Source organism: Geotrypetes seraphini, chromosome 5, assembly GCF_902459505.1.
Source record: "Geotrypetes seraphini chromosome 5, aGeoSer1.1, whole genome shotgun sequence".
Classification (NCBI taxonomy): Eukaryota; Metazoa; Chordata; class Amphibia; order Gymnophiona; family Dermophiidae; genus Geotrypetes; species Geotrypetes seraphini.
Genome location: NC_047088.1, coordinates 43,938,266 through 43,962,510, shown reverse-complemented (window position 1 = coordinate 43,962,510; position 24,245 = coordinate 43,938,266). Strand labels below are relative to the sequence as shown.

The 24,245-nt window shown below is 43.0% G+C and overlaps 1 protein-coding gene across 2 annotated transcripts in view; it reads right to left on the bottom strand.

The window, feature by feature from the left end:
• Positions 1–24,245, bottom strand: part of GPC3 (glypican 3) — a 472,642-nt gene that overhangs the window by 180,165 nt on the left and 268,232 nt on the right. For both annotated transcript variants that reach the window (XR_004539536.1, XM_033945373.1), the window contains exon 5: positions 14,991–15,116. Coding sequence is in view for 1 of the 2 variants with exons in the window: in XM_033945373.1 (XP_033801264.1) it covers positions 14,991–15,116 (126 nt within the window). In the remaining variant the exon portion in view is untranslated. The remainder of the gene's footprint in view (positions 1–14,990; positions 15,117–24,245) is intronic.

Below are 24,245 nucleotides of genomic sequence, written 5' to 3'. Positions count from 1 at the left end.
ATTGTGATGTCATAATGCCTCATTCCCCCAATGCCTAAGAGCCAACCTCATCAGTGATGTCACAATGGTTTGATTTCCCTATACTTGTGCCCATTTGCAAGATGCATTTGCCTCATTGAAACAAAGTGTGGAATAACTTGTAAGTTGCATGGCTCCACATCATTCTCTTCTTAGGCTGAGAACTTTTCAGTGGTCCCTCGTATTGTGATGTCATAATGCCTCATTCCCCCAATGCCTAAGAGCCAACCTCATCAGTGATGTCACAATGGTTTGATTTCCCTATACTTGTGCCCATTTGCAAGATGCATTTGCCTCATTGAAACAAAGTGTGGAATAACTTGTAAGTTGCATGGCTCCACATCATTCTCTTCTTGGTTTGGCTGAGAACTTTTCAGCAGCCCCTCAAACAAGCATACTCCTGCGGTGCCTTCCTGCTGTTTGGATGGATCATTGTTGAACAGTAGGTTCTATACTATTATTACGGGGCAGAATGGCTTGTGGACCCTGCTGTCTTTCCCAAGGGTCATGAGGAGGGACTCCGTCTCCTACCATAGCTTCCACAATCCCATTTCATTAACATGCCTATTAAAATATGGGTAAGCCCACACAGTTTATAGTGTTCCTGGATGTATAGAAAAGAGGTTGAAAGACTAGAACATAAAACAAGGTTATATTGTTGCAATTAATCAGGAAAGATACATAATAGAAACAGCTATCTGTATAAAAGACCAGACAATTTTAAATAAAGAATTATATCTCCTGATGAATGTTAAATGATATTCAAATGCAGGCAGTGGATGTTTGATTAGGATACAAGTAAGACAAGACAAATTATTAAATCAACCTGTGTATGAAAACATAGAGGGACATAATCAAAAGAAACATCTAAGTCCGTTTTGGGCCTAACTCGCAAGTCGCCCAAAGTCGGACATGGGAAAAGGTCCATTTTTGAAAAAATACCTCTAATATATATATATATATATATATATATATATATATATATATAATTTTATTTTATTTTTTTGCAAAAATCATCCAACTGTACGTGCAGCTGTCTGATTGCCCAGACCGCTAAGTTGTCCATCTTTATACCTCATTTTCATCCCAAAATTCATCCATGTCACAAACACCTAGAAAAAGACCTTTTGGGCATGGGAGGGGCCAGAAAAGAGATGGACTGGACACCCAGACATGGCACCAGAGTAGTGGGGTACCTTTCAGGGCACTGCTGTGAACTTCACAAAAAGGGTCCCACATAAACATCTCAGTACAGTTCCCTTATAGGTCATGGTGAGCCCCCCAAAACACCCCCAAAATCTACTAGACCCACCTATCTACCACCCCAATAGCCCTTATGGCTGCAGGAGCCATTTATATGGCAGTACAAAAAAGTTAGGTTTTTTTTTGGGGGGAGCACATTTTTCACTATGAATGCAGTGATTGGAGTGGCTTATGGGCCTGGGCTCTCCTCACCATGGTTCACTAACCCACCCCCAAAACCACTTAAGCCACCTCTGTGCAGCTCTACTAGACTTTCCTATGCCAGGCTGCCAGGTGCTGATGTTTTGAAGGCAGATATGCAAAGTTGTTATTATGATTTTTAGGGGGGGGTTCAGTGATCACTGGAGAAGTGTGTGGGGGTCTGTACTTTGTGTCTGCAGTGCTTATCTGGTCACTTTGGATACCTTCTTGTGACTTAGACCTGGTTTTAGATGGCCTAAGTCACAACGTCCAAGTTCCGTCTAGGCAGTGTTGTAAAACTTACGGTTATACATGCAGTTGACTAAGTCTAGGACGGCCCACGTTCCACCCAATCCCGCCCTCGACACTCCTCCTGACACGCCCCTTTTAGCTCTGGTCGTTCAGCAGCACTGTGAAGGCCTAGGTCGTTTTTAGATACGTCTAAAACCCAGTTCGATTATCGTCCAAGTGCCGATTTAGGCCGGTTTTAAGATGTTTTTCTGTTTCGATTATGAGCCCCATATTGTATAGGTTCACTTTGTTCAACAAAGAATGTTTCTTCCCAAGTGAAGTTCTTTCTATAGACTTTTCTCTAATGAAGTCAGATAAAACTACTATTGTACCGCTACATAGGCTCCCATGAGAAATTGCATATTACTGAATTTACTCAGAGTTCTATGAGGGCCCTTCACTAATCTCCCCCTCCCCTCCTTTTATGAAACTGCATTAGGCTTTTTTATTGCCGGCTAAAGCTTCATAAGAGTAAGGTAGTGGTCTCCAACGCATGTCCCCTGAAGTCCTCCATTATGGCCCTCAAACCGTTGGCTGAAATGCTCTTCAAATCCCCGTAAACGTTTTAATTTCAACATTGGCCACTTGATATAGTAACTGCATCTCTTAAATGTGTTACTCGGGTGTCTTGTTTATGGAACTTACTATGGTTGCTTTTAAAATATATTCTTGAAGTGCTGTACAATCAATATTAGTATTAATTTTTAATGTTTAATACCCTGAACGAGCAGGTCAAGGCAGTTTACAAAATTAGTAGTACGTGTAGGCGTGAAATCTTTTGGTCACCCTCAGCTTTTTCATATTCACACAGTGGCCCTTTAGTACCACAAGGTTGGAGACCACTGCACTAAGGCTTAGTGAGCACTAACAAAATTAGTACACGCTAAATGCTAAGAAGCCCATTGATATAAAATGGGCTACTTAGCTTTAGGTCCTGATTCTATAAACGGTGCCTAGCAACACAGCCAAGGAACACAGCGCCAAGGAACACAGCGCCAAGGAACACAGCTGTCAATCATCTGCTAGGTGCTGTTTATAGAATCGTGCCTAGCAGCACCTAAGCCGTCTTAGACAGTGGTAGGTGTTGAAACCTCAGGCACATTCCATTCATGTTAGGATTTTCTTATCCTAAATGAGTGCATCTAAATTAGCTACCTACCACCTAAGTCAAACCGTGCGCAAAATCCACCCCTAACTATGCCTACTTACTGGTAGGCAACTCAGAGTAGACACCTACCTTGAAGTGGTAGGCGCCTACAAGATAATTAATTTTTTTAATTGTTCAATTGCTTTTTAATGGTGCTTTTCAAATAATGGTGATAATTAAGCCTAATTGAGGGCTCCTTTTACAAAGTTGCATTAGGCTTTTTTATTATCACCGGCCGTAGCGGAATTAGCTCCAACGCTCATAGAATTCCTATGAGCATCGGAGCTAACAGCGCTTTGGCCGGCGGAACAAAAGCCTAATGTGATTTCATAAAAGAGGGGGTAAATGCGCACTTAAATTCAGGCACTGTTTATAGAGTCTGGGCCTTAGTGTGCTAATTCTATTAGCGCATGCTAAGCTTCAGCTAGAGAGACCAAATGGCTAAGCATGGTGAAACTTAACTCCTTTTTTAATTCCAGTTCTCCTAGAGCAGAGGTACCCAAATGGTCGATCGCGATTGACCAGTAGATCACAAAGGCAACACGAGTCAATCGTGTTGCCTTTGTGATCTTGTTCTTCCTGCCTCCCCGAGCAAGGCCAGGCGCGTACAAGCACCGGACCCACAAGCCTTCACCTCCGACGTCAATTCTGACATCGGAGAGGAAGTTCTGGGCCAGTCAATCGCTGCCTGCCTGGCTGGCCTGGAACTTTTTCTCTGATGTTAGAATTGATGTTGAAAGGGGGGGGGGAAGGTTTGTGGGCCCAGCACTTGTATGCGCCAGGCCTGGCTCAGGGAGCAGGGAGAAATCGGCGTGGTGGCTTGGGGGGCAGGGAAAGAGAAAGAAACCGGGAAGTGGAGAAATCAGCGTGATGGCTTGGGGAGATGGGGGAGAGAAAAAGAAAGACAGGCAGGCAAGGGGAGAGAGAAAGAAAAGGGGAGGGGCAGAAAGAAAGAAAGAAATATTGGATTTACAGAAGAAGGAAGTGTAACCACAGACTCATGAAATCACCAGACAAAAATGATTTTATTTTCAATTTAGTGATCAAAATGTGTCCGTTTTGAGAATTTATATCTGCTGCCTAGATTTTGCACTATGGCCCCCTTTTACTAAACCGCAAGTGTGTTTTTTTAGCGCAGGGAGCCTATGAACGTTGGTAGCTGTGAGGGGCATTCAGAGCAGCTCCCTGTGCTAGAAACCACTATTGTAGTTTAGTAAAAGGGGAGGGGGTATATTTGTCTATTTTTGTATAGTTGTTACTGAGGTGACATTGCATATTTTAAAGTCATCTGCCTTGACCTCTGAAAAAAAATCCCCAAATACAAATGATAATTAACATTGTCTCTGCATACAGTGTGCTGTGTGTTTTAAAAGTAGCTCGCAAGACAAAAAAAAGTGCGGGCACCCCTGTCCTAGAGAAATCATTTCTCTGTGAAGCCTGATGTTTACTGCTGGCTCCCCTTGTAGCCTTGAAAAAAAATTGTGTTACTGCAACACAGCTATGAAAACATACTTCTATTTTCAGTCTTCTTTTAAAGGATAGCACAAAGACTATCATATCAGAATATAAACAAATCTTTTCTTTTTTTTTTTCTTTGAATATTTGATCACTACAAAAAAGGTCTGATCTAAATCCATAAAGCACGTACCACAAAGCACAACCCTTGTTTATATTTGTATTTTAAAGATTTTGGAGGTCTCTTTACTAAGCTGCGGTAAGCAATAACATGTGCTTACCACAGCTTAAAATGCTTTATAGTGTTCAGGCATCGTATGGTAATTTTGGCATCGGCGCATGCTATCTACAAGGTGAAAAAGATTTTATTTCTTACCACCAGGGGGCAGAGACTATACATGTTCTATGCTAATTGTTAATATACACTTCTCCTTTGTCATTCGCGGGGGATACGGGCAGAGCTGGACCGCGAATGGTGAAAAATCACGATTATCCGGCTCTGACCCACCCCCACCTCCCTGCCGCCTTCCCGGCCTTACCTGGTGGTCTAGAGGGCTTTCGGGGCAGGAGCGATCTTCCTAGGCTCCTGCCCCGTGCAGATCGCCATGCGGAAATGGCTGTAGGGAGTTCCCGACGTAGTCTCGAGAGACTACGGGAACTCCCAGCAGCCATTTCCTCATGACGATCTGCACGGGGCAGGAGCGTAGGAAGATCGCTCCTGCCCCGAAAGCCCTCTAGACCACCAGGTAAGGCCGGGAAGGCGGCAGGGAAGGAAAAAATATGGGGTTTTTTTTAAAGTTTAGACAGTTTTTTAAATTTTCCCCCTCCCCAGAAAAAAACGCGAATGGGAAAGGAGAAGTGTAGCTACATTGTCGTATGCTAACCGATTAGCACGTGCTTAGCACATGAGCCCTTACTATTTACATATTTGGATGGGAGAAGGGGCTCAGACATTAATGACCACAGGTAGTGGGAAAATTAGTGCATGGTCATTAATAGAAAAACAAGCAGATTTGCCCATTTTACCCATACAGAAAAAATGGCCCTAGCCTAGCGTATAAGAATGATCCATATGCATAAGCATGCACTAAAGCAGTGGTCTTAAACCCAAACCCTTTGCAGGGTCACATTTTGGATTTGTAGGAACTTGGAGGGCCTCAGAAAAAATAGTTAATGTCTTATTAAGGAAATGACAGTTTTGCATGAGGTAAAACTCTATAGTTTATAAATCTTTCCTTTTGGCTAAGTCTTAATAATAATATTGTAATTTATAGCTAAAGAGACATGTGATCAAGAAACTGATTTATTTTACTTTTGTGATTATGATAAACATACCGAGGGCCTCAAAATAGTATCTGGCGGGCAGCATGTGGCCCCTGGGCCATGAGTTTGAGATCACTGTACTAAGGCTACCTTTCCACAGTTTGAGAAAAGGGCCCCTTTATGTTTTGCAAACTTACTATAGGAGCGTAGCTTTCAGTTGTTCTTGCTCTTTACTTATTTGAAAAGCCCAGTGTTACTTGCAACTCTTCTGCCATCTTCACTTTTATCTCTCAGCTACCACAATCCTAGTATTTATTTTGTTTATTGAGTTTAGAAATAATATACAAGCAATGGCGTACCAAGAGGGGGGTAGGGGGGCCATCTGTCCCGGGTGCACGCCCCAAGGGGATGCACAGCTGGCCACCCACCGGGGAATAGGCTGCTGCTGGGGAAAGGCTTCCACTGCCGTCATCGAGAACAAGCCAGCCGAGTTCTTCCCTACAGGGCCGACCAACTCTCGCCGCCCAATGTCAATTCTGACGTCGGAGAGGACATTCTGGGCCAGCCAATCACTGCCTGGCTGTCCCGGAATGTCCTCTCTGACTTTAGAATTGACGTCGGGTAGCAAAGAGTTGGTCGGCCCTGCGGGGAAGAGAAGCAGGGCGAACTCGGAGCCAGCCTGTTCCCAATGGTGGCAGTGGCAGCCTATTCCCCAGTGGCGGTGGCAGCATTTTCCCAATGGCGGTGTCATGGGGGAGGGGAAGGAGAAAGAAAGAAAGAAAGGGGGCAGGGTGAAACAAAGAAAAAGAAAAAAATGGGGCACGGAGAGAGAGAGAGAGAAAGACAGACAGAGAGAAAGAAAGAGGGCATGGAGAGAGAAAGAAAGAAGGGGACAGGGTGAAACAAAGAAAGAAATGGGGCATGAAGAGAGAGAGAGAAAGACAGACATACAGAAAGAAAGGGGGCATGGAGAGAGAAAGAAGGGGGCAGGGTGAAACAAAGAAAGAAATGGGGCACAGAGAGAGAGAAAGACATAGAGAAAGAAAGGGGGCAAGGAGAGAGAAAGCAAGAAGGGGGCAGGATGAAAGAAAGAAAGAAATGGGGCACGGAGAGAGAGAGAGAGAAAGACAGACATACAGAAAGAAAGGGGGCATGGAGAGAGAAAGAAAGTAGGTGGCAGGGTGAAATAAAGAAAAAGTTTGGGGAGGGAATGAGGTCTGGAGGAGAGGAAGCATACAGGAGGCTGAAAGAAGCGAAGAAAGATTGGATGCACAGTCAGAAGAATAAAGTGCAACCAGAGACTGATGAAATTACCAAACAAAGGTAGGAAAAATGATTTTATTTTCAATTTAGTGATCAAAATGTGTCCATTTTGAGAATTTATATATGCTGTCTATATTTTGCATTATGGCCCCTTTTACTAAACCGCAATAGCGGTTTTTAGCTCAGGGAGCCTATGAGCGTTGAGAGCAGCGTGGGGACATTCAGCGCAGCTTCCTGCGCTAAAAACTGCTATCGCAGTTTAGTAAAAAGGGAGGGGGTATATTTGTCTATTTTTGTATAGTTGTTACTGAGGTGACATTGCATAAAGTCATCTGCCTTGATGTCTTTGAAAACCTGCAAAATATAAATGATAATTAAAATTTTCTCTGCTTACAGTGTGCTTTGTACTTTTAAAATTTTATTGTTGGTAGATCATTTTGACTTGGCCACGAAGGTAAGGGGGAGGGAGGGAGGGGAGCTGCTGAAAGACATCTAGTAATCCTTGCAGGCTTGACTGTGCAGGGAATTATTTTTGTAAAATCATGTTTTGTTATGTGACTGGCATTATTTAGACTTTAATTTCTATGAATGAATAGAATGAAAATGATATAAAATTACTTGCTTGTTTTTATGTATGTGCGCTGAAGGAAAGTGGAGAGAGAGTGGGCTGAGGACACTGAAGGGAAATGGGGGAAAGAGAGTGGGGAGAAGACGCTGATTTATAAATTGACAATTGTACAGAATATTGTTTCTTTTTATACTTTAATATAAACAATTCAAGGCTTGTGTGGATGGAATCAGGTGGTTTGCAGGGATGGGGACCGAACTTGCGGGGATTAGTCCAATAAAATGGTATTTTCTTATCATTATTTGTTTTATTTTTATTTGTTAATTTGTGAAGTGGTGATTGTTATGTATCAGTTTTTTCAAATTTACATCTACTGTCTTTATATTTTGCACAGTATTAGAGGACATGTATTACTGTTTTTGTGGTGTTGTAGTGTTGCATTGTATGCAGAGTCTGGTTTCTTGGCGGTTCAGTTTAACTTTCGTCTACATATTTCTATTTTTAGTTTGTGATTATTCCATATTGGGCGAGGGTGTATATGTCTGTGTGTATGAAAGGGACATGGCTTTCTGGTAGCATCGACTGTACAGGATCAATTGACTGTACGGGATCTGGCTTGTTTAGTTTTACAATGTATGTGCTGGTGTAGGTACATACTTGTGCGATATGTGGATTGTTACTAAAAATCATATTTTTCATATAGATGGGGGGTGTTAAAAAATGATGGGCCCCGGGTGTCACATATGCTAGGTACGCCACTGTATACAAGATAACTCTTCTGAAAGAAAAACAGATAGAAAAATCAAAATGAGATATATTTAAACTTAGGGCTACTTTTACTAAGGTGCGCTAGCTTTTTTTAGCACGCGCTAACCACATGCTAAATGAAAAATACTAACGCCAGCTCTATGGAGGTGTTAGCATTTAGCACGTGTGGTATTGTAGTGCACGCTAAGCGTGCGCTAAAACCACTAGTGCACCTTAGTAAAAGGAGCCCATAGATAGCAAAAAGAAATATCTTCTTTAGACCACAATAGATACAAAAAGAAATATCTTCCTTCCTAGTATTTTTTTCATAAGTACAAAAGAATATGAATTATGTTTTCTCTTACAGGATACCGAGGATGTCACCAATGCACTATAATAATAATAATAACTTTATTTTTCTATATCGCCATAGTCAAATGACTTCTAGGCGGTTCACATTGAAAGAAGGCTGGACAATCAGCGAATTATAAAATGCATGAAGAAAGATGTTACAAAATAAATCGGAGTTACATGGGGAAAGAATCCATGAGAGAGGTCTTCTGCTTAGGCAAGGAATTTATCAAAAAGAGCGGTTTTAATTGATTTTCGGAATGCGTTGTAGATCTGTCTGGCTTTATTTACGTGGCTTCCCAGCCAGGATTGCTGTCTGTTTGCTTAGAGCATGAAGGTTCTGTCTAGGAAGGATTTGTATTATAATGTACTCATTTCCAGAGTTTTCATGGAAGCGTTTTCGACGATCACATACAATTATTGTGAAGGAGAGAATTTAACAATTGTTTGCTCATTGAAAAAAAAAGCAGGTTCAGTATCTGAAACTGGAAGTCTGCTTGATACTTATTTATCAAAAGTCATATGATGCCAATTTGAAAAAAACAAAAAATCAATCATAACGATTAACAGTATTGTGAAGATGGTGCTCCTAATATTCTGCTTTTTAGATTCATCAGGTTACCACAGAATCTGTGAGAATCTCTTCCCAGTTCTCTATGCCAGGGTTCTCAACCACGTTCTTGGAACATAGCAAACCAGTTTGGTTCTCAATATATTTACAATGAATATGCTTTAGATAAATTTGCATGCGCTTTCTCTATTGTATGCAAATTTATCTCATGCAGTTTATAGTTGGCATCCTGAAAGCCTGACTAGTTGGGTGAATCTCTACTCCATGCTAATGTGTTTTCTTCAAATTTCTTTTTAAAATATTCTTATAAAGTGTCTGCATCCTATCCAGTAAACTAGCGTCATCTACTTCACTTAGCTAGTTCTACAGTATCCCTTTCTTCTGTAAATTGTATGGAATCTGCACCTGTCAGCTAGCTGTGATCATTTTGCAATTCATTATTTTGTGAACACTGTTCAGTGTGTGTTTTTCTCTTGTTACTCTCCATACATTCCTCATTTCTCCATTCCATGCTAGAATTAGAGAGTTGCATGGGGACAGAAATCCCACCCATCCCCACCAGTCCCCGCCAGGATCCTCTCCATCTCCACCCGTCCCCGTCAGGATCCTCTCCGTCCCCACCCGTCCCCGCAAGGAATTACCTCCATCCCCGCCCATCCCCATAAAAAGCAGCAATTACTTCTGACAGGATCATCAATTCCACAGTTTATTTTGCTGTTTTCCTTGTGGAATCTCTTTGGTGGAACCCTTTTTTTGTTTTCTGTTCAGGTAATTAACTTATAAACCCCCCTCTTTTACTAAGACTGATGTGTCCATTATATTATATGGATGAACCCTGCTTCCAAAGCCTTCCATCCCCGTAGGAGTCCCGCTGGCTAGAGCGGGGTCCCCGTGGGAGTCCCGTGGGCCAGAGGGGGGTCCCGTGGGTTAAGAACATAAGAACATAAGAACATAAGAAGTTGCCTCCGCTGAGGCAGACCATAGGTCCATCCTGCTCAGCGGTCCGCACCCGCGGCGGCCCATCAGGCCCATTGCCTGAGCAATGGTCTATACCTATCTATACCCCCCAATCCCTTTCTCTTCTAGGAATCTATCCAAACCTTCTTTGAAACCATTTAATGTTTTCTTGTCTACAACAGCCTCTGGAAGCGCGTTCCATGTATCCACCACCCTCTGAGTGAAAAAGAACTTCCTAGCGTTTGTTCTAAACCTGTCCCCTTTCAATTTCTCCGAGTGCCCCCTTGTACTTGTGGCGCCCCTTAATTTGAAAAATCTGCCCCTGTCTATTTTTTCTATGCCCTTCAGGATCTTGAAGGTTTCTATCATGTCTCCTCTAAGTCTTCGCTTCTCCAGGGAGAAAAGTCCCAACTGCTTCAATCTGTCGGTATATGGGAGATTTTCCATTCCCTTTATCAGTTTGGTTGCTCTTCTTTGTACTCCCTCAAGTACCGCCATGTCTTTCTTGAGGTACGGCGACCAGTACTGGACACAGTACTCCAGATGCGGCCGTACCATTGCACGATACAGCGGCATGATGACTTCCTTCGTCCTGGTCGTAATACCCTTCTTAATGATACCCAGCATTCTGTTTGCTTTCCTAGAGGCTGTGGCGCATTGCGCCGATGCCTTCAGTGTTGCGTCTACCATCACTCCCAGGTCTCTCTCCAGGTTACTAACCCCTAGTGGTGTTCCCCCCATTTTGTATGTGAACATCGGGTTCTTTTTCCCCACGTGCATGACCTTGCATTTCCCCACGTTGAAGCTCATCTGCCACTTTTCGGCCCATTTTTCCAGCTGCGTTAGATCCTTTTGGAGATCCTCGCAGTCTTCCTTGGTTTGAGCCCTGCTGTATAGTTTGGTGTCATCTGCAAATTTAATGACTTCACACTTAGTTCCCGCCTCTAGATCATTTATGTAGATATTGAACAAGAGCGGTCCCAGCACCGACCCTTGCGGAACTCCGCTCGTGACCCCTTTCCAGTCTGAGTAGTGGCCCTTTACGCCAACCCTCTGCTTCCTGTTTGCCAGCCAGTTTTTGATCCATCGGTGGACCTCCCCTTGTACCCCGTGGTTCCATATCTTTTTAAGCAGTCTCTCGTGTGGCACCTTGTCGAAGGCTTTTTGGAAGTCAAGGTAAATGATGTCTATAGATTCCCCTTTATCCACCTGGCTGTTCACTCCCTCAAAGAAGTACAATAAGTTTGTGAGGCATGACCTACCCTTACAGAAGCCATGTTGACTCGGTTTTAGCTGCCCATTTTTTTTGATGTGTTCACAGATGCTGTCTTTAATCAGTGCCTCCATCATCTTTCCCGGGACTGAGGTCAGGCTCACCGGCCTGTAGTTTCCCGGGTCCCCCCTTGCGCCCTTCTTGAAGATGGGCGTGACATTTGCTATTTTCCAATCCTCCGGGATCTCTCCGGTTTTTAAGGATAGGTTGCATATCTGTCGAAGTGGCTCTGCTATTACGTCTTTTAGTTCCTTGAGTACCCTTGGGTGAATGCCATCTGGACCCGGCGATTTGTCGCTCTTTAGTCTGTCAATCTGCTTGAGTACATCTTCTTGGCTTACCTCTAAATCGACCAGCTTATCGTCTTGTTCTCCTATTATGATCTCCTCGGGTTCTGGTATGGTGGTTATATTCTCCATCGTGAAGACTGATGTGAAGAACTCATTTAACCTGTCAGCTATCTCTTTCTCTTCTTTTACAACTCCCTTTCTGTCTCCATCGTCCAATGGTCCCACTTCCTCTCTCGCCGGTTGCTTCCCCTTGACGTATCTGAAGAACGACTTGAAGTTTGTTGCTTCCTTTGCCAGTCTCTCTTCGTATTCTCTTTTTGCTTTTCTAATCACTCGGTGACACTCTTTCTGGTGTTCTTTGTGCCCTTTTTGGTTCTCCTCTGTTTGGTCTTTTTTCCATTTTCTGAACGATGCTTTCTTGTCGCTTATCGCCTTCTTCACTGCACTTGTTATCCACATTGGGTTTTTTGTTCTATTTTTTTTGCACCCTTTTCTAAACTTGGGGATGCATATGCTTTGTGCTTCGTGCACAGTCTCCTTGAATAAGGTCCAGGCTTTTTCTACGGATTCCTTCTTCCCTATGTTGCCTTTGAGCTTCTTTCCCACCATTTTTCTCATGGCATCATAATTTCCTTTTTTGAAGTTGAGTGCCGTCGTTGTGGTTCTTTTCCCCTTTGATGATCCAATTTCAAGCCTGCACTGGATCATGTTGTGATCGCTGTTACCTAGCGGGGGTAATACCGCCACCTCCTTTGCTGTCCCCCCTAGTCCGTTGAAGATTAGGTCAAGAGTGGCATCGCCCCTTGTTGGTTCCATGACCAGCTGCTCCATGAAACAGTCCCTCGTGACTTCTATGAATTTTGTCTCTTTTGCGCAGTTTGAGTGCCCAATACTCCAGTCTATCCCAGGATGGTTGAAATCCCCCATCACCACCACATTTCCGCTTCTGCATACCTGCTTCAGTTCAGCCTCCATCTCCTGGTCGATTTCTTCCGGTTGTCCAGGTGGGCGGTAGTACAGACCCAGTTTAATGTCTGCTCCTGCTCCTCCCTGTAGCTTAACCCATAGTGATTCCAGGCCATCCGCCCGTACTGTTGTTTCTGTCCTGGCTGATGGTATGGAGTCTTTTATGTACAGCGCTATTCCTCCACCCTTTTTATGTGTCCTGTCTTTCCTGTATAGTTTGTACCCTGGTATGGCCACATCCCATTGATTGTCCTCGGTCCACCACGTTTCTGTGACACCAATTATGTCTAGGTCCTTATTGCTGGCTGTGATTTCCAGTTCTCCCATTTTGGCCCTCAGGCTCCTAGCATTTGTGTATAGGCAGTTTAAGACCCAGTTTTTAGTCCTCTCTTTTTGTTTCCCTTGTGCTTTGGTATTCCTGTAGTTTCCCTCATGGTTTGCCAGCTCCTGAGCTTCGTCCTCCTCCTGTTGTGTGTGTGTGACGTCCTCTGCCTGTTTCCCCTGCGCCTCCTGCTCTCCTAGTTCCCACTCCGTCCTGGGCTCTTTTTCACACTGACTTTGCCCCTCTGTTTCCTGTTGTTCTGTGTTGGTGCCGCTTACCTGGTCCATTTGTGCCCTCGATCCCTGCAATGCGTCTTTAGGTCCTTTTTCATCCCATACACCCTCAGACCCGAGTCCTCTTTTACACTGTCCCAGTTCAGTACCTTTGTCAGGTACTGATGTCCGATGTGTCGAGGTCAGGTCGACTATCGGCTTTCCCCTTCTTCTCAGTTTAAAGCCAAGTCTATGACGTTCTGGACGTTGCGTGCCAGCATCCTTAGGGGGTTAGGGGGGGGATTCCTGTGGGACCCACGGGATTCCCGCAATCCCCGTTCCCGTACAGACCTCTAGCAAGAATCCCATCTCTGCTTTCCTACTACCATTGACCAAACTGAAAATAATCACCCCCTTGTTACTACGCTTCTTGCCTTTGCCATTCTACCTTTATTCCTTCTCCCAGCTTTTCTAGATATATTTCCCTGTCCTCTATCAGAGATCTTTTGAAGCTTTCTAAAGTACTAATTTTTAACACCTTCTTTTTCATCTACCTTTTAAATTTGTGACCTATTTTGAACACTAACAAAACAGTCTGCCAAATTAAATTTTGACTGACAATTGTATCTGCCTTGATCCTCAGTGCTCTTGTACACTACAAATCCTATTCTCTCCTCTCTTGGCTCCTGTCACCACTTCTCTTGCTACCTAATTTTGGAGTCAGTGTCAACAGCAACATATTCACATGATTCCTCTTGGGACCAGGCCTGACAACCTGAGCCCTGCTTGAGCCACAATGGCAGTCAAAGAAAGCATAACTCTCAACTGTAGCTACAACTGACAACCAAGAGCCTGTTTCCACCTGATGCTCCTGCCCAACAAAACTCCCATTTTTAAATATGATGACATTTTCAATTCTCAGTCAGCTACCAATCTACAAAATGATGCTTCCAGCTTTCCTGGTTGAGTGACTATAGTAAAGCTTAACCTCATGAGCCACCTATAAGTGTCCTGAAATCTACAGTGAGTTAACCTCTACAATCTGGAAAATACCAGTAGCAACATTTGTTTAAAAATATTACTTAAATACCCCTTTTTACAGCAATCAATTAAACTGGCAATCCAAGAGAGCTTCTTAGGTATTAAAATTCAATGTATCAATAATTGCTAGTCAAATAACATAACATAACTTTATTCTTCTATACCGCCAACAATCAAACGACTTCTAGGCAGTTTGCACAGAAGAGAAACGACAATCAGTAAAGTACAAAGTATTGAGAATAAAAGTACAACATGTTATCTAAAGTATAGACAGTATAAAATTATTGTTAAAAATAAAACTTCAGTTAGGAAATGAATTTATCAAATAGTACAGTCTTAATCTCTTTTTGAAATGCGCTGTAAGATTGCATGGTTCCACTAATATATTTGCATGCCAGGACTGTTGTTTTCTTGCTTGGAATGCTAGCATCCTATCCAAAAAAGACCTATATCTACAGCCAATGATCCTAGGATAGGTAAATAAATTGCAATTCCTGGTTATCCTGGTAGGGTTGAATAGGGTTCATAGACAAAACCACCGAAGACTAAGGCGCGCGCCGACAACTGAGCACAAGATGGAAGCGCGCGCCGAAGAAAAAGAGTATTTTTAGGGGTTCCGACGGGGGATTTTGTGGTGAAACCCCCCCCCCACTTTACTTAATATAGATCGCAGTGGCATTGTGGGGGGTTTGGGGGGTTGTAACCACCCTCATTATACTGGAAACTTAACTGTTTCCCTGTTTTTTAGGGAAAAAGTGAAGTTTTCAGTAAAATGTCAGATAGTGAATGATTGAAACTATAAAGAGTCTCACCTTTCCACAATTTCATGCCCATTCCAACAATGTGTATCATTCTGCACTGCGGAACTTAGGCTGCAGAGGTACATTGGTAAGCTGCTGTAAAAATTGCTGTGGCTTTTCAGTTTCATGATGAATTCTCTAAAACGAAAGCAAGAGTAATAGTTCAGATCCAGAATACCTTGTTATCACTACAGTTCCATATATTTACAGACAAGCACAATTTTATTTTTCAGAGAAATTATGACCATTATATTTTAGATATAAAACTTAATGAGGTCAGTGCATATCCCTACAACCACTTTTTTAAGACTTTTTAACTCTTTTATTTTATTTTATTTTAATTCAGGAAAGGAGCCTACGCACAGTCTTATCATAGACCGGGACGTTCTGCGTAGTTTTAAGATGCTCCAAGCTCCAGTCATAGGTCCCAAAAACCTGAATCTATTTTTAATTTTATATACAATACTTTCATGAATGTGGCTCTAATACTTTTATTATTTTTCTTATTTAACTTCTATCTTGACTTATATTTAAAATGCTAGCCACATTATTATATTTACTTTCATTATTTTTGCAATAGTTACTCTTCAGCAACATTTAAACACAATTTGAAATGCACTTCTCTCTATCTTTGAGAAAATTGATAGTTTTACTTAACTTAGAACTCATTTCTTAAGTAGTTGTTACTTCTGGGTGATAATCTCTCTGCCGTATCTATGCCGATGCAGGTCAGCGTTTCGCGGAATTTAAACTCTTTCCGCTGCGTCAGGGCCAATAATATAGCATCAAATCATGATTTTACTCGTGTCTACCATAGTTTTTTGGCATTATATTTTAGAAACATAACCACATATAAAATGCGACATTTACACATGTATTATCACAAGCACATGTAAATACCAATTTTAAAAAGCTGCTATATGCACATGGAGATCCACACTGCACAGAGGGGATATTTGAGAGTCTCAATGAATTGTATGTCAGGGGTGCAGAGGGGAACTAAAGGAGATGTGCTGGGAGTATGGGAGTGCAACAGGGGAATCAGGAAAAAGTATTCTGAAGGGAGGAAAGTGCTGTTTCATCCGCATTGACAGTGCATTGTGCTATGGCAAGCATGTCCAACAGGTAGATCGTGATCTACCTGTAGATGGCGGAGGGGTCATAGAAACATAGAAGATGACGGCAGAAAAGGGCTACAGCCCATCAAGTCTGCCCACTCTGCTTACCCACCCCCTATCTATGCCCTAATGACCCAATTTTCTTATCTTGACCCTCGTAGGGATCCCACATGGGTATCCCATTTATTCTTAAAGTCTGGCACACTGTTTGCCTTGATCACCTGCACTGGAAGCTTGTTCCAATGATCAACCACTCTCTCTGTGAAGAAATACTTTCTGGTGTCGCCATGAAATTTTCCGCCCCTGAGTTTGAGCGGGTGTCCTCTTGTGGCCGAGGGTCCCTTGAGAAAGAAAATATCATCTTCCACTTCAACACGTCCCATGAGGTACTTAAATGTTATGATCATGTCTCCCCTCTCCCTACGTTCCTCGAGAGTGTAGAGCTGCAATTTGTTCAGTCTCTCTTCATACGAGAGACTCTTGAGCCCCGAGATCATCCTGGTGGTCGTCTGCTGAACCGATTCAATTCTGCGCACATCTTTACTGTAATGTGGCCTCCAGAATTGCACACAGTACTCCAGATGAAGTCTCACCATGGCCCTGTACAACGGCATTATGACTTCAGGCTTTCGGCTGACGAAACTTCTATTGATACAACCCAATATCTGCCTTGCCTTAGATGAAGCCTTCTCTACTTGATTGGCAGTTTTCATGTCTGCACTGATGATTAATCTAATCTAATCTAATCTAAACCTTAAGTTTATATACCGCATCATCTCCATGAGAATGGAGCTCGACACGGTTTACAAGAACTTAAAATAGTGGGTAGAGAAGAAGAAAAAGGATTACATGAACTTATGTGTAGAAGGGGGGAGAGAAAGGGCGGAAGTCCTAGTTAAAGTTTCTCCGTTCATGAAGTACGTCCTGCATGGATTTCCGCTTCCGAGGTGCATGACCTTACATTTCTTAGCCTAGCTGCCAGGTTGAGGACCAACTTTCCAATGTAAGCAGGTCCTGCACCATATAATTCTGTAAACTGCATTCACTTACTATATTACATAGTTTGGCGTCATCGGTGAATAGTGTTATTTTACCTTGAAGCCCTTGAGTCAGATCCCCTATGAATATGTTGAAAAGGAGTGGACCCAGGACCGAGCCCTGCAGCACTCCACTGGTCACCTCCGATGTTTTAGAGAGGGTACCATTAACCACCACCCTCTGAAGTCTGCCACTCAGCCAATCATTGACCCATGCAGTTAGTGTCTCTCCTAACCCCATCGATTCCATCTAGCTTAGCAGCCTGTGGTGTGGGACACTGTCAAAAGCTTTACTGAAGTCCAGGTACACGACGTCCAAAGACTCTCCCAAGTCCAACTTTCTTGTTACCCAGTCAAAGAAGCTGATGAGATTGGATTGGCAGGACCTACCCTTGGTGAATCCATGCTGACTGGGATCCCGAAGATTCCCTTCATTCAAGATTGTGTCCAATTTGCTTTTAATTAGTGTTTCCATGAGTTTGCACACTATTGATGTGAGACTCACCGGTCTATAATTCGCAGCCTCTGCCCTGAGGTAGATCGCCAGCCACACTTGGCTCCATCTCTCCAGCAGCTCGCCCCGTCGCTAGGAGAGAGCTTGTGCCGGCAGGTCATCTGCCGAGGGCTTGCCGCCACTGCTGATCCTTTGCCTGTCTTTTTTTCCCTACCTGTGCCTGTGCAGGTGTATAGGGGGCACTTATTGTTTTCGTGCCAATAGTTTGTGGGTACCCCAAATGGCCACCACCCGCAACGATACATCACATATCTGGCATCATACCTGGTCTCCTGCCTCTCAGAATCACCCACTACTGCGGCCCCAACACCCCTTAGAAGTGTGTTATATACCGGGCGATATCTATTCGCCCGGGCTTTACCTGAATACACGTACCGTATTAGTTGTGTCGTGTGCTGGTTGTTGGTCGCTTTATAGTTTGCTTTCATTAAGCATTTTCGGGCAGACACAACAAAGTGTCAAGAATTTGGTGATTTTGGCAGGCTTTTCCAATTTTGTTCTAATTTGCCTATGCCTTGCCTTCAAATTGGTTCAAACCACTGTGACTTTTGCTTGCCTCTGTAATTTTATTTTTGCCTTGCCTTTGCATTGATTTTACACGGTGTGCAGAATTTATTAAATCGCGTGTGGTGGTATTTGATCTTGTTCGGTGGTATTTGATTTTATCTGGTTTGCTGGATAGGTGTTTGAGGTTTTTTGATGATTGTTTGGTGGTATTTGATTATTGGTGCCAGTATGATGAATTCTTATTTTTACTTTTAGAACTGCAAGTGTGGTTTTGGCATCTCCAGTCCTTTTATTGCACAACATCTAGAGGTCTTCTGTTCCTGTTGATCTTTAATACTTTGAAACAGTGACAGTTTTGGACCAGATTCAGCCAGTGTTTACACTAACTTAGTAGATTTGGCCATCTTACATCAGCCACCCCAAGATGAGTGTTCCAAAGAAGAGCATAACCTACCACTTTCTTATTGAATGGGAAATGGACTATTTCTTTATCATGGTGAAAGACAAGTGTTGTTGTCTAATTTGTAACGCCCCAGTATCCTTGTCCAAAAAGGGTAATTTGGAACATCATTATAAGGCTCTGATTAGCAATAAGTTTGATGCTGCTTTTCCACCCAAAAGTGAAATTCATAAACTGAAGCTCACAGAACTTCAATCGAAATTGGCTACTCAGCAACAGTTGATGGTGAAGCCAAGGTCACATTCAGTCAATGCAACCATAGCATCCTTCAAGGTCAGCAACATGATCGCAAAGAAATGCAAACCTTTCACTGAAGGGGAATTTGTAAAAGATTGTTTTCTTGAAGTAGCTGACAATTTTTTTGAAGGATTTAAAAACAAGAAAGAGATCGTAGCTGCTATTAAAGATGTACAATTATCAAGAAACACTGTCGTGCGGCGAATAGAAAATATCATCTTAACCTCACTATAGCACTAGAAAATACTCTCATGAACACCACCACCACCACCATAGCAATACCGCAACATTGTTCAACTCACTTCAGAATCCCGACTGTATTATTTCTATTCATCACAACAACCTATCACTATCTACTATTTGCTTTCAATTTCTCCTGGAAATGTCCAGACTAACATTTGTAACTTGATACATTCTTGATTCTATGTACTGTAACGCTCCTGGAAATGTCCAGTCTTCTAACTTGTAATCCGCTTAGAACCGCAAGGCACAAGCGGAATAGAAATCTCTAATGTAATGTAATGTAATATGTGTGGAGACCCAACTGAACAATTGATGGAGGATATTTCAAATTGTGTTGCTTTCTCACTCCAACTGGATGAATCTACAGACAGACAGTCTTTATCCGGATGGTTTTTGAAGACTTCAGTATTAAAAAGAAATACTTGGAATGATTTCTTTAAAAGGGAGAACTACCGGTCAGGAAATATTCAGTTCTTTCCATTCTTTTGTGACAAAGTGTAATCTTCCATTGCATAGACTTGTTTCCATCACTGATGGAGCAAGAGCAATGACAGGTGAGGTTAAGGGTTTCATAGCCCTCTGTAGACAGCATGACGACTTCCCAGATTTCCTTTCTTACCACTGCATCATTCACCAGCAAGCTTTGGCAAGCAAGAGACTCAATACAAAGACTGTTATGGACATCGCTTTCAAAATTGTATATTCAGTTCGTGGAAGATCACTTCAAAGACGGCTTTTCAATCTTACTCTTGATGAAAGGGCAGCGGAAATCATTTTGCACACAGATGTAAGGTGGCTAAGTAGGCACAAATTTCTACAAAGATTTTGTGATTTTCTGAATGAAATAAGAAGTTTTTTGAAGGAGAGGGGAGATGACCAAGCAGAGTTGGAAGATGAGGAATTGTTATGTGATCTGGCATTTCTCACTGACTTTACAGGCAAACTAAATGATATGATCCTTGAACTACAATGTAAAAACAAATGCATTGGTGAGATGATGAGCAGTTTCATCCTACAAGAGCAAATTTGAGCTAATGATGGCTAGCTTTGCAAACAACACTTTTGATCATTTTCCTAATATGAAGGACCATCTGGGACAATATCCAAATTTTGTTTTTCAGAACGAGAAGTATGTGACAGAAATCTGTTCTGTTATCCAGGAATTTGAAAATAGATTCTGTGACTTCCAAAAAATTGGAACAGTTGTGGAGTACTCGTCATACCCATTCAAAGTAGATGTGGACATTAAAGAAACTGCAGCTGCTATCAGTAAAAATTACTCATTGAGCAAGCCATCTCTTGAAAATGAAATATTAACACTTAAAAATGCCATTTTTCTCAAGATCCGTGCTGAGCAAGAATCATTTTGGAAGCTAGCCTAGAGACAAATTTCCCAACTTGAGAAGATGCAGTGAAGATATACACTCCTGTTTTGGTTCAACTTATTTGTGTGAATCTGCATTTTCTCATCTGAAAATGACAAAGAGTACCAACATTCCAACATGACAGATGAACATCTCCAGGATTCCCTGAGATTGGCCCTCACGCAATATTCACCCAACTTCAAAAAGCTGGTGGATGAACTGCAGGCTCAGACGTCTCACTAATGAGCAAGAGCTCATTACTCGACCTAAATTTAACACAAATTACTCAATAAAAGTTAAAGAAAGTTATTACTCAATAAAACTTTAAGAAAAAATGTACTTTCCATTTCCCCTCGCAGTTCTTACTGGATCTTTATCTCTCTGTTTTGTTTTTGCTTAACATCTGATCGCATCCAAGTAAATGACAGAAGGTTCAGTAAAAATGAGGGGGGGGAGCCTCCAACTTTATTGGGTTAAAATTTAATTTGAAACTTAATTTTCATGGTGGTAGATCACTGGTAGATCACGACCTGTTCAAAGTTGGACATGCCTGCGCTATGGGATTGCTGTAGCATAGCTGCCCTTTCCACCTCCTCATAAGATGACGGTATATTCAGCTGCACTATCAGCAGTCATGACAGCTAGCACGTGATACTGAGCTATGCGCTAGCTGTCACAGCTGGCTATAACTCTGTCATGCCCAGATCCTGCCCACTCCCACGTTTGGCAGCGGATGCAAGACTTTTACAATAAGGGCTTCCTTTTTAGCACAGCAGACAGTAGAGCAGAGGGGAAGCAGAGAACATAAGAAGTTGCCTCTGCTGGGTCAGACCAGGGGTCCATCGCGCCTAGCAGTCCGCTCCCGCAGTGGCCCATCAGGTCCATGACCTGTAAGTGATCCTTTGTCTAAAACCCTTGAATCCCTTTTTTTTTTTTTTTTTTCCAATCTATACCCTTTCATGATCCTATCTCTACCTCTATCTATATCCCTCAATCCCCATATCCTTCAGGAACTTGTCCAATCCCTCTTTGAATCCCCTTAATGTACTCTGTCCTATCAGATGCTGTTTATATAGGAGAAGGTCATGATTTAAGAATAAATCAAGTTTTAAAAGTAGTTTTTTTTACAGTGCCTTGGACACTTGTGAATGAGCATTTCAAACTGACCAATGTTTAGGTCAACCACACCAAAGATTTTCATTATTGTCCTCCAAAAACTAGAAGAGATTTGATTTATAATAGCTAGATTCCAAAGAGTCTGGGTCCAGTCAGAGTAGTGTCTGTCGGAATCTAGGTTTATTAAAACACAAATCCTGATATAACTGAGGACTCAATTCTTTATCACTAAATTCTGCAAAAGAGGGGAGATACTGCTATTCAAAAAAGTATCAGGACCTTTTTAGAGTTTTAAAAAATGCTTAACAGATGGATCGCCAGATGTGAATATTTTACATTTGGGTTCAAATTGGGTAAGACATTTACAAAGATATCCATGGTTACAAAAAGCTGAAAAGCCCATGTGATAAACTATTATAGACTTAAGAGCTCCCCATGTGTATTATTACAAGGGTGAAAATAATCTAAATAGCTAAGATACTATTGCCATGTGGCACTTTTCATGGCAAGTCATCAAGTGTGAATATGGTGTTTTTGTTTCTTGCTGAAGGAGTACAATGAGGTGACCTGTGATAGAGATTAGTTTCTGCCACATATTACACAGCTGGTGACAAAGAAATAAGCTTCCCTCAAAAATTTTATACAGTGAAAGTTAACAGCAAATTACTCCTTTCAAACTGCAACAGAATTTCACCTCCCCCCCCCCCACCCCACATCCAATTCCCTCTCCTGACACTCCCCTCAAAGCTGACACTCCCATGTCCAATCCCCTGGCTCATGCCACACCATTCAAAGGTTCAAATTCTACCCCTGAATATCAAAATCTTGCCCCCCCCCCACTCCAAAGTTGAATCCTCCGTCCTAGGATTATCATATGGAAGAAAAGAGGACATGTGACCCCTGCCCTGCCCTCACATAAACCTCTTCTCTTCTTCCCAGAACTCGGAGCAGCATCTGGGAGGTCTCTGAGCATGCATGGATGTGAAGCGATGATATCACACACATGCACGCATGTGTGTGATGCCTTCACTTCAGATCTGTGCATGCTGGGAGGTCCTCCAGGCGCCACCCCTACCTCTAGCACAGCCAGGGCCGTCCAGAATTCAAACAAAGTGCTAGGATTTCTAAATTCATCTGGACACCTAGACAGTCCTCTAAAAAGAGGATATGTCTGGGTAGATATGGATACCTGGTATCCCTCTTCCCAGTGGCATAACGAGGGTGAGAGGCACCTGGGTGGTGGCACCCCTCCCCCGCTCCTTCCCTGTCCACCCCTGTTGCACATGTGCACCCCTTCCCTTCCCCTGTACCTCTTTAATTTCCACTGGCGTGAGCAGCTTCACTAACTTGCAGCTCACATCGGGTTGGCTCTCCCTCTGATGTGTGTTACTTGGAATTGACGTCAGAGGAAGAGCTGATGCTGGCGCGAGCAACAGGATATTGTTGCTGCTTGAGCCTGGCAAAGAGTTAGAGGTATGGTGGGGTAAGTGAAGGCGCGCATGCAGCGGGGAGAGGAGTTGGTAGGAGCAGAGGTGGGTGGAGAGGAGGACGGGTGCCAGTGTCCTCACCAAGATGGCACCCAGGGCGGACTGCACCCCCGCCTTACTATGCTTCTGCCTATTCCTCCCCTCAAATCTCATCCAGGAACTACCCAAGGGACTGCAGCAGCAGTGGAATCATCTTGGACAGAAGTGGTGCCCCTTTACACCTGCTTGGGCCTTGGCCAAGATGCAAAATGGCCATCATGACCCCAGTGGTAGTCTAGGTGAGCATCCTTAACATCTACCATAATGCCCAATAAAATCTAAGAACATAAGAATTGCCGCTGCTGGGTCAGACCAGTGGTCCATCATGCCCAGCAGTCTGCTCCCGCGGCAGCCCTTAGGTCAAAGACCAGTGCCCTAACTGAGTCTAGCCTCACCTGCATACATTCTGGTTTAGCAGGAACTTGTCTAACTTTGTCTTGAATCCCTGGAGGGTGTTTTCCCCTATAACAGCCTCCGGAAGAGCGTTCCAGTTTTCTACCAGCCTTTTGATGAAGAAGAACTTCCTTACATTTGTACAGAATCTATCCCCTTTTGACTTTAGAGAGTGCCCTCTCGTTCTCTCTACCTTGGAGAGGATGAACAACCAGTCTTTATCTACTAAGTCTATTCCCTTCATTATCTTGAATGTTTCGATCATGTACCCTCTCAGTCTCCTCTTTTCAAGGGAGAAGAGGCCCCGTTTCTCTAATCTCTCACTGTACGGCAACTCTTCCAACCCCTTAACCATTTTAGTCACTCTTTTCTGGACCCTTTTGAGTAGTACTGTGTCCTTCTTTATGTATGGCGACCAGTGCTGGACGCAGTATTCCAGGTGGGGGCATACCATGGCCCGGTACAGCAGCATGATAACCTTCTCTGATCTGTACGTCATCCCCTTCTTAATCATTCCTAGCATTCTGTTCGCCCTTTTCGCCGCCAACGCACATTGCAAGGACGGCTTCATCGACTTGTCGACCAGTACTCCCAAGTCTCTTTCTTGAAGGGTCTCTCCGAGTACTGCACTGGACATCCTGTACTTGCGTATAAGATTTTTGTTACCGACATGCGTCACCTTACACTTATCCACGTTAAACCTCATTTGCCATCTCATTCTTTGGGATGATCCACCCTTTGCATTTCTGGTT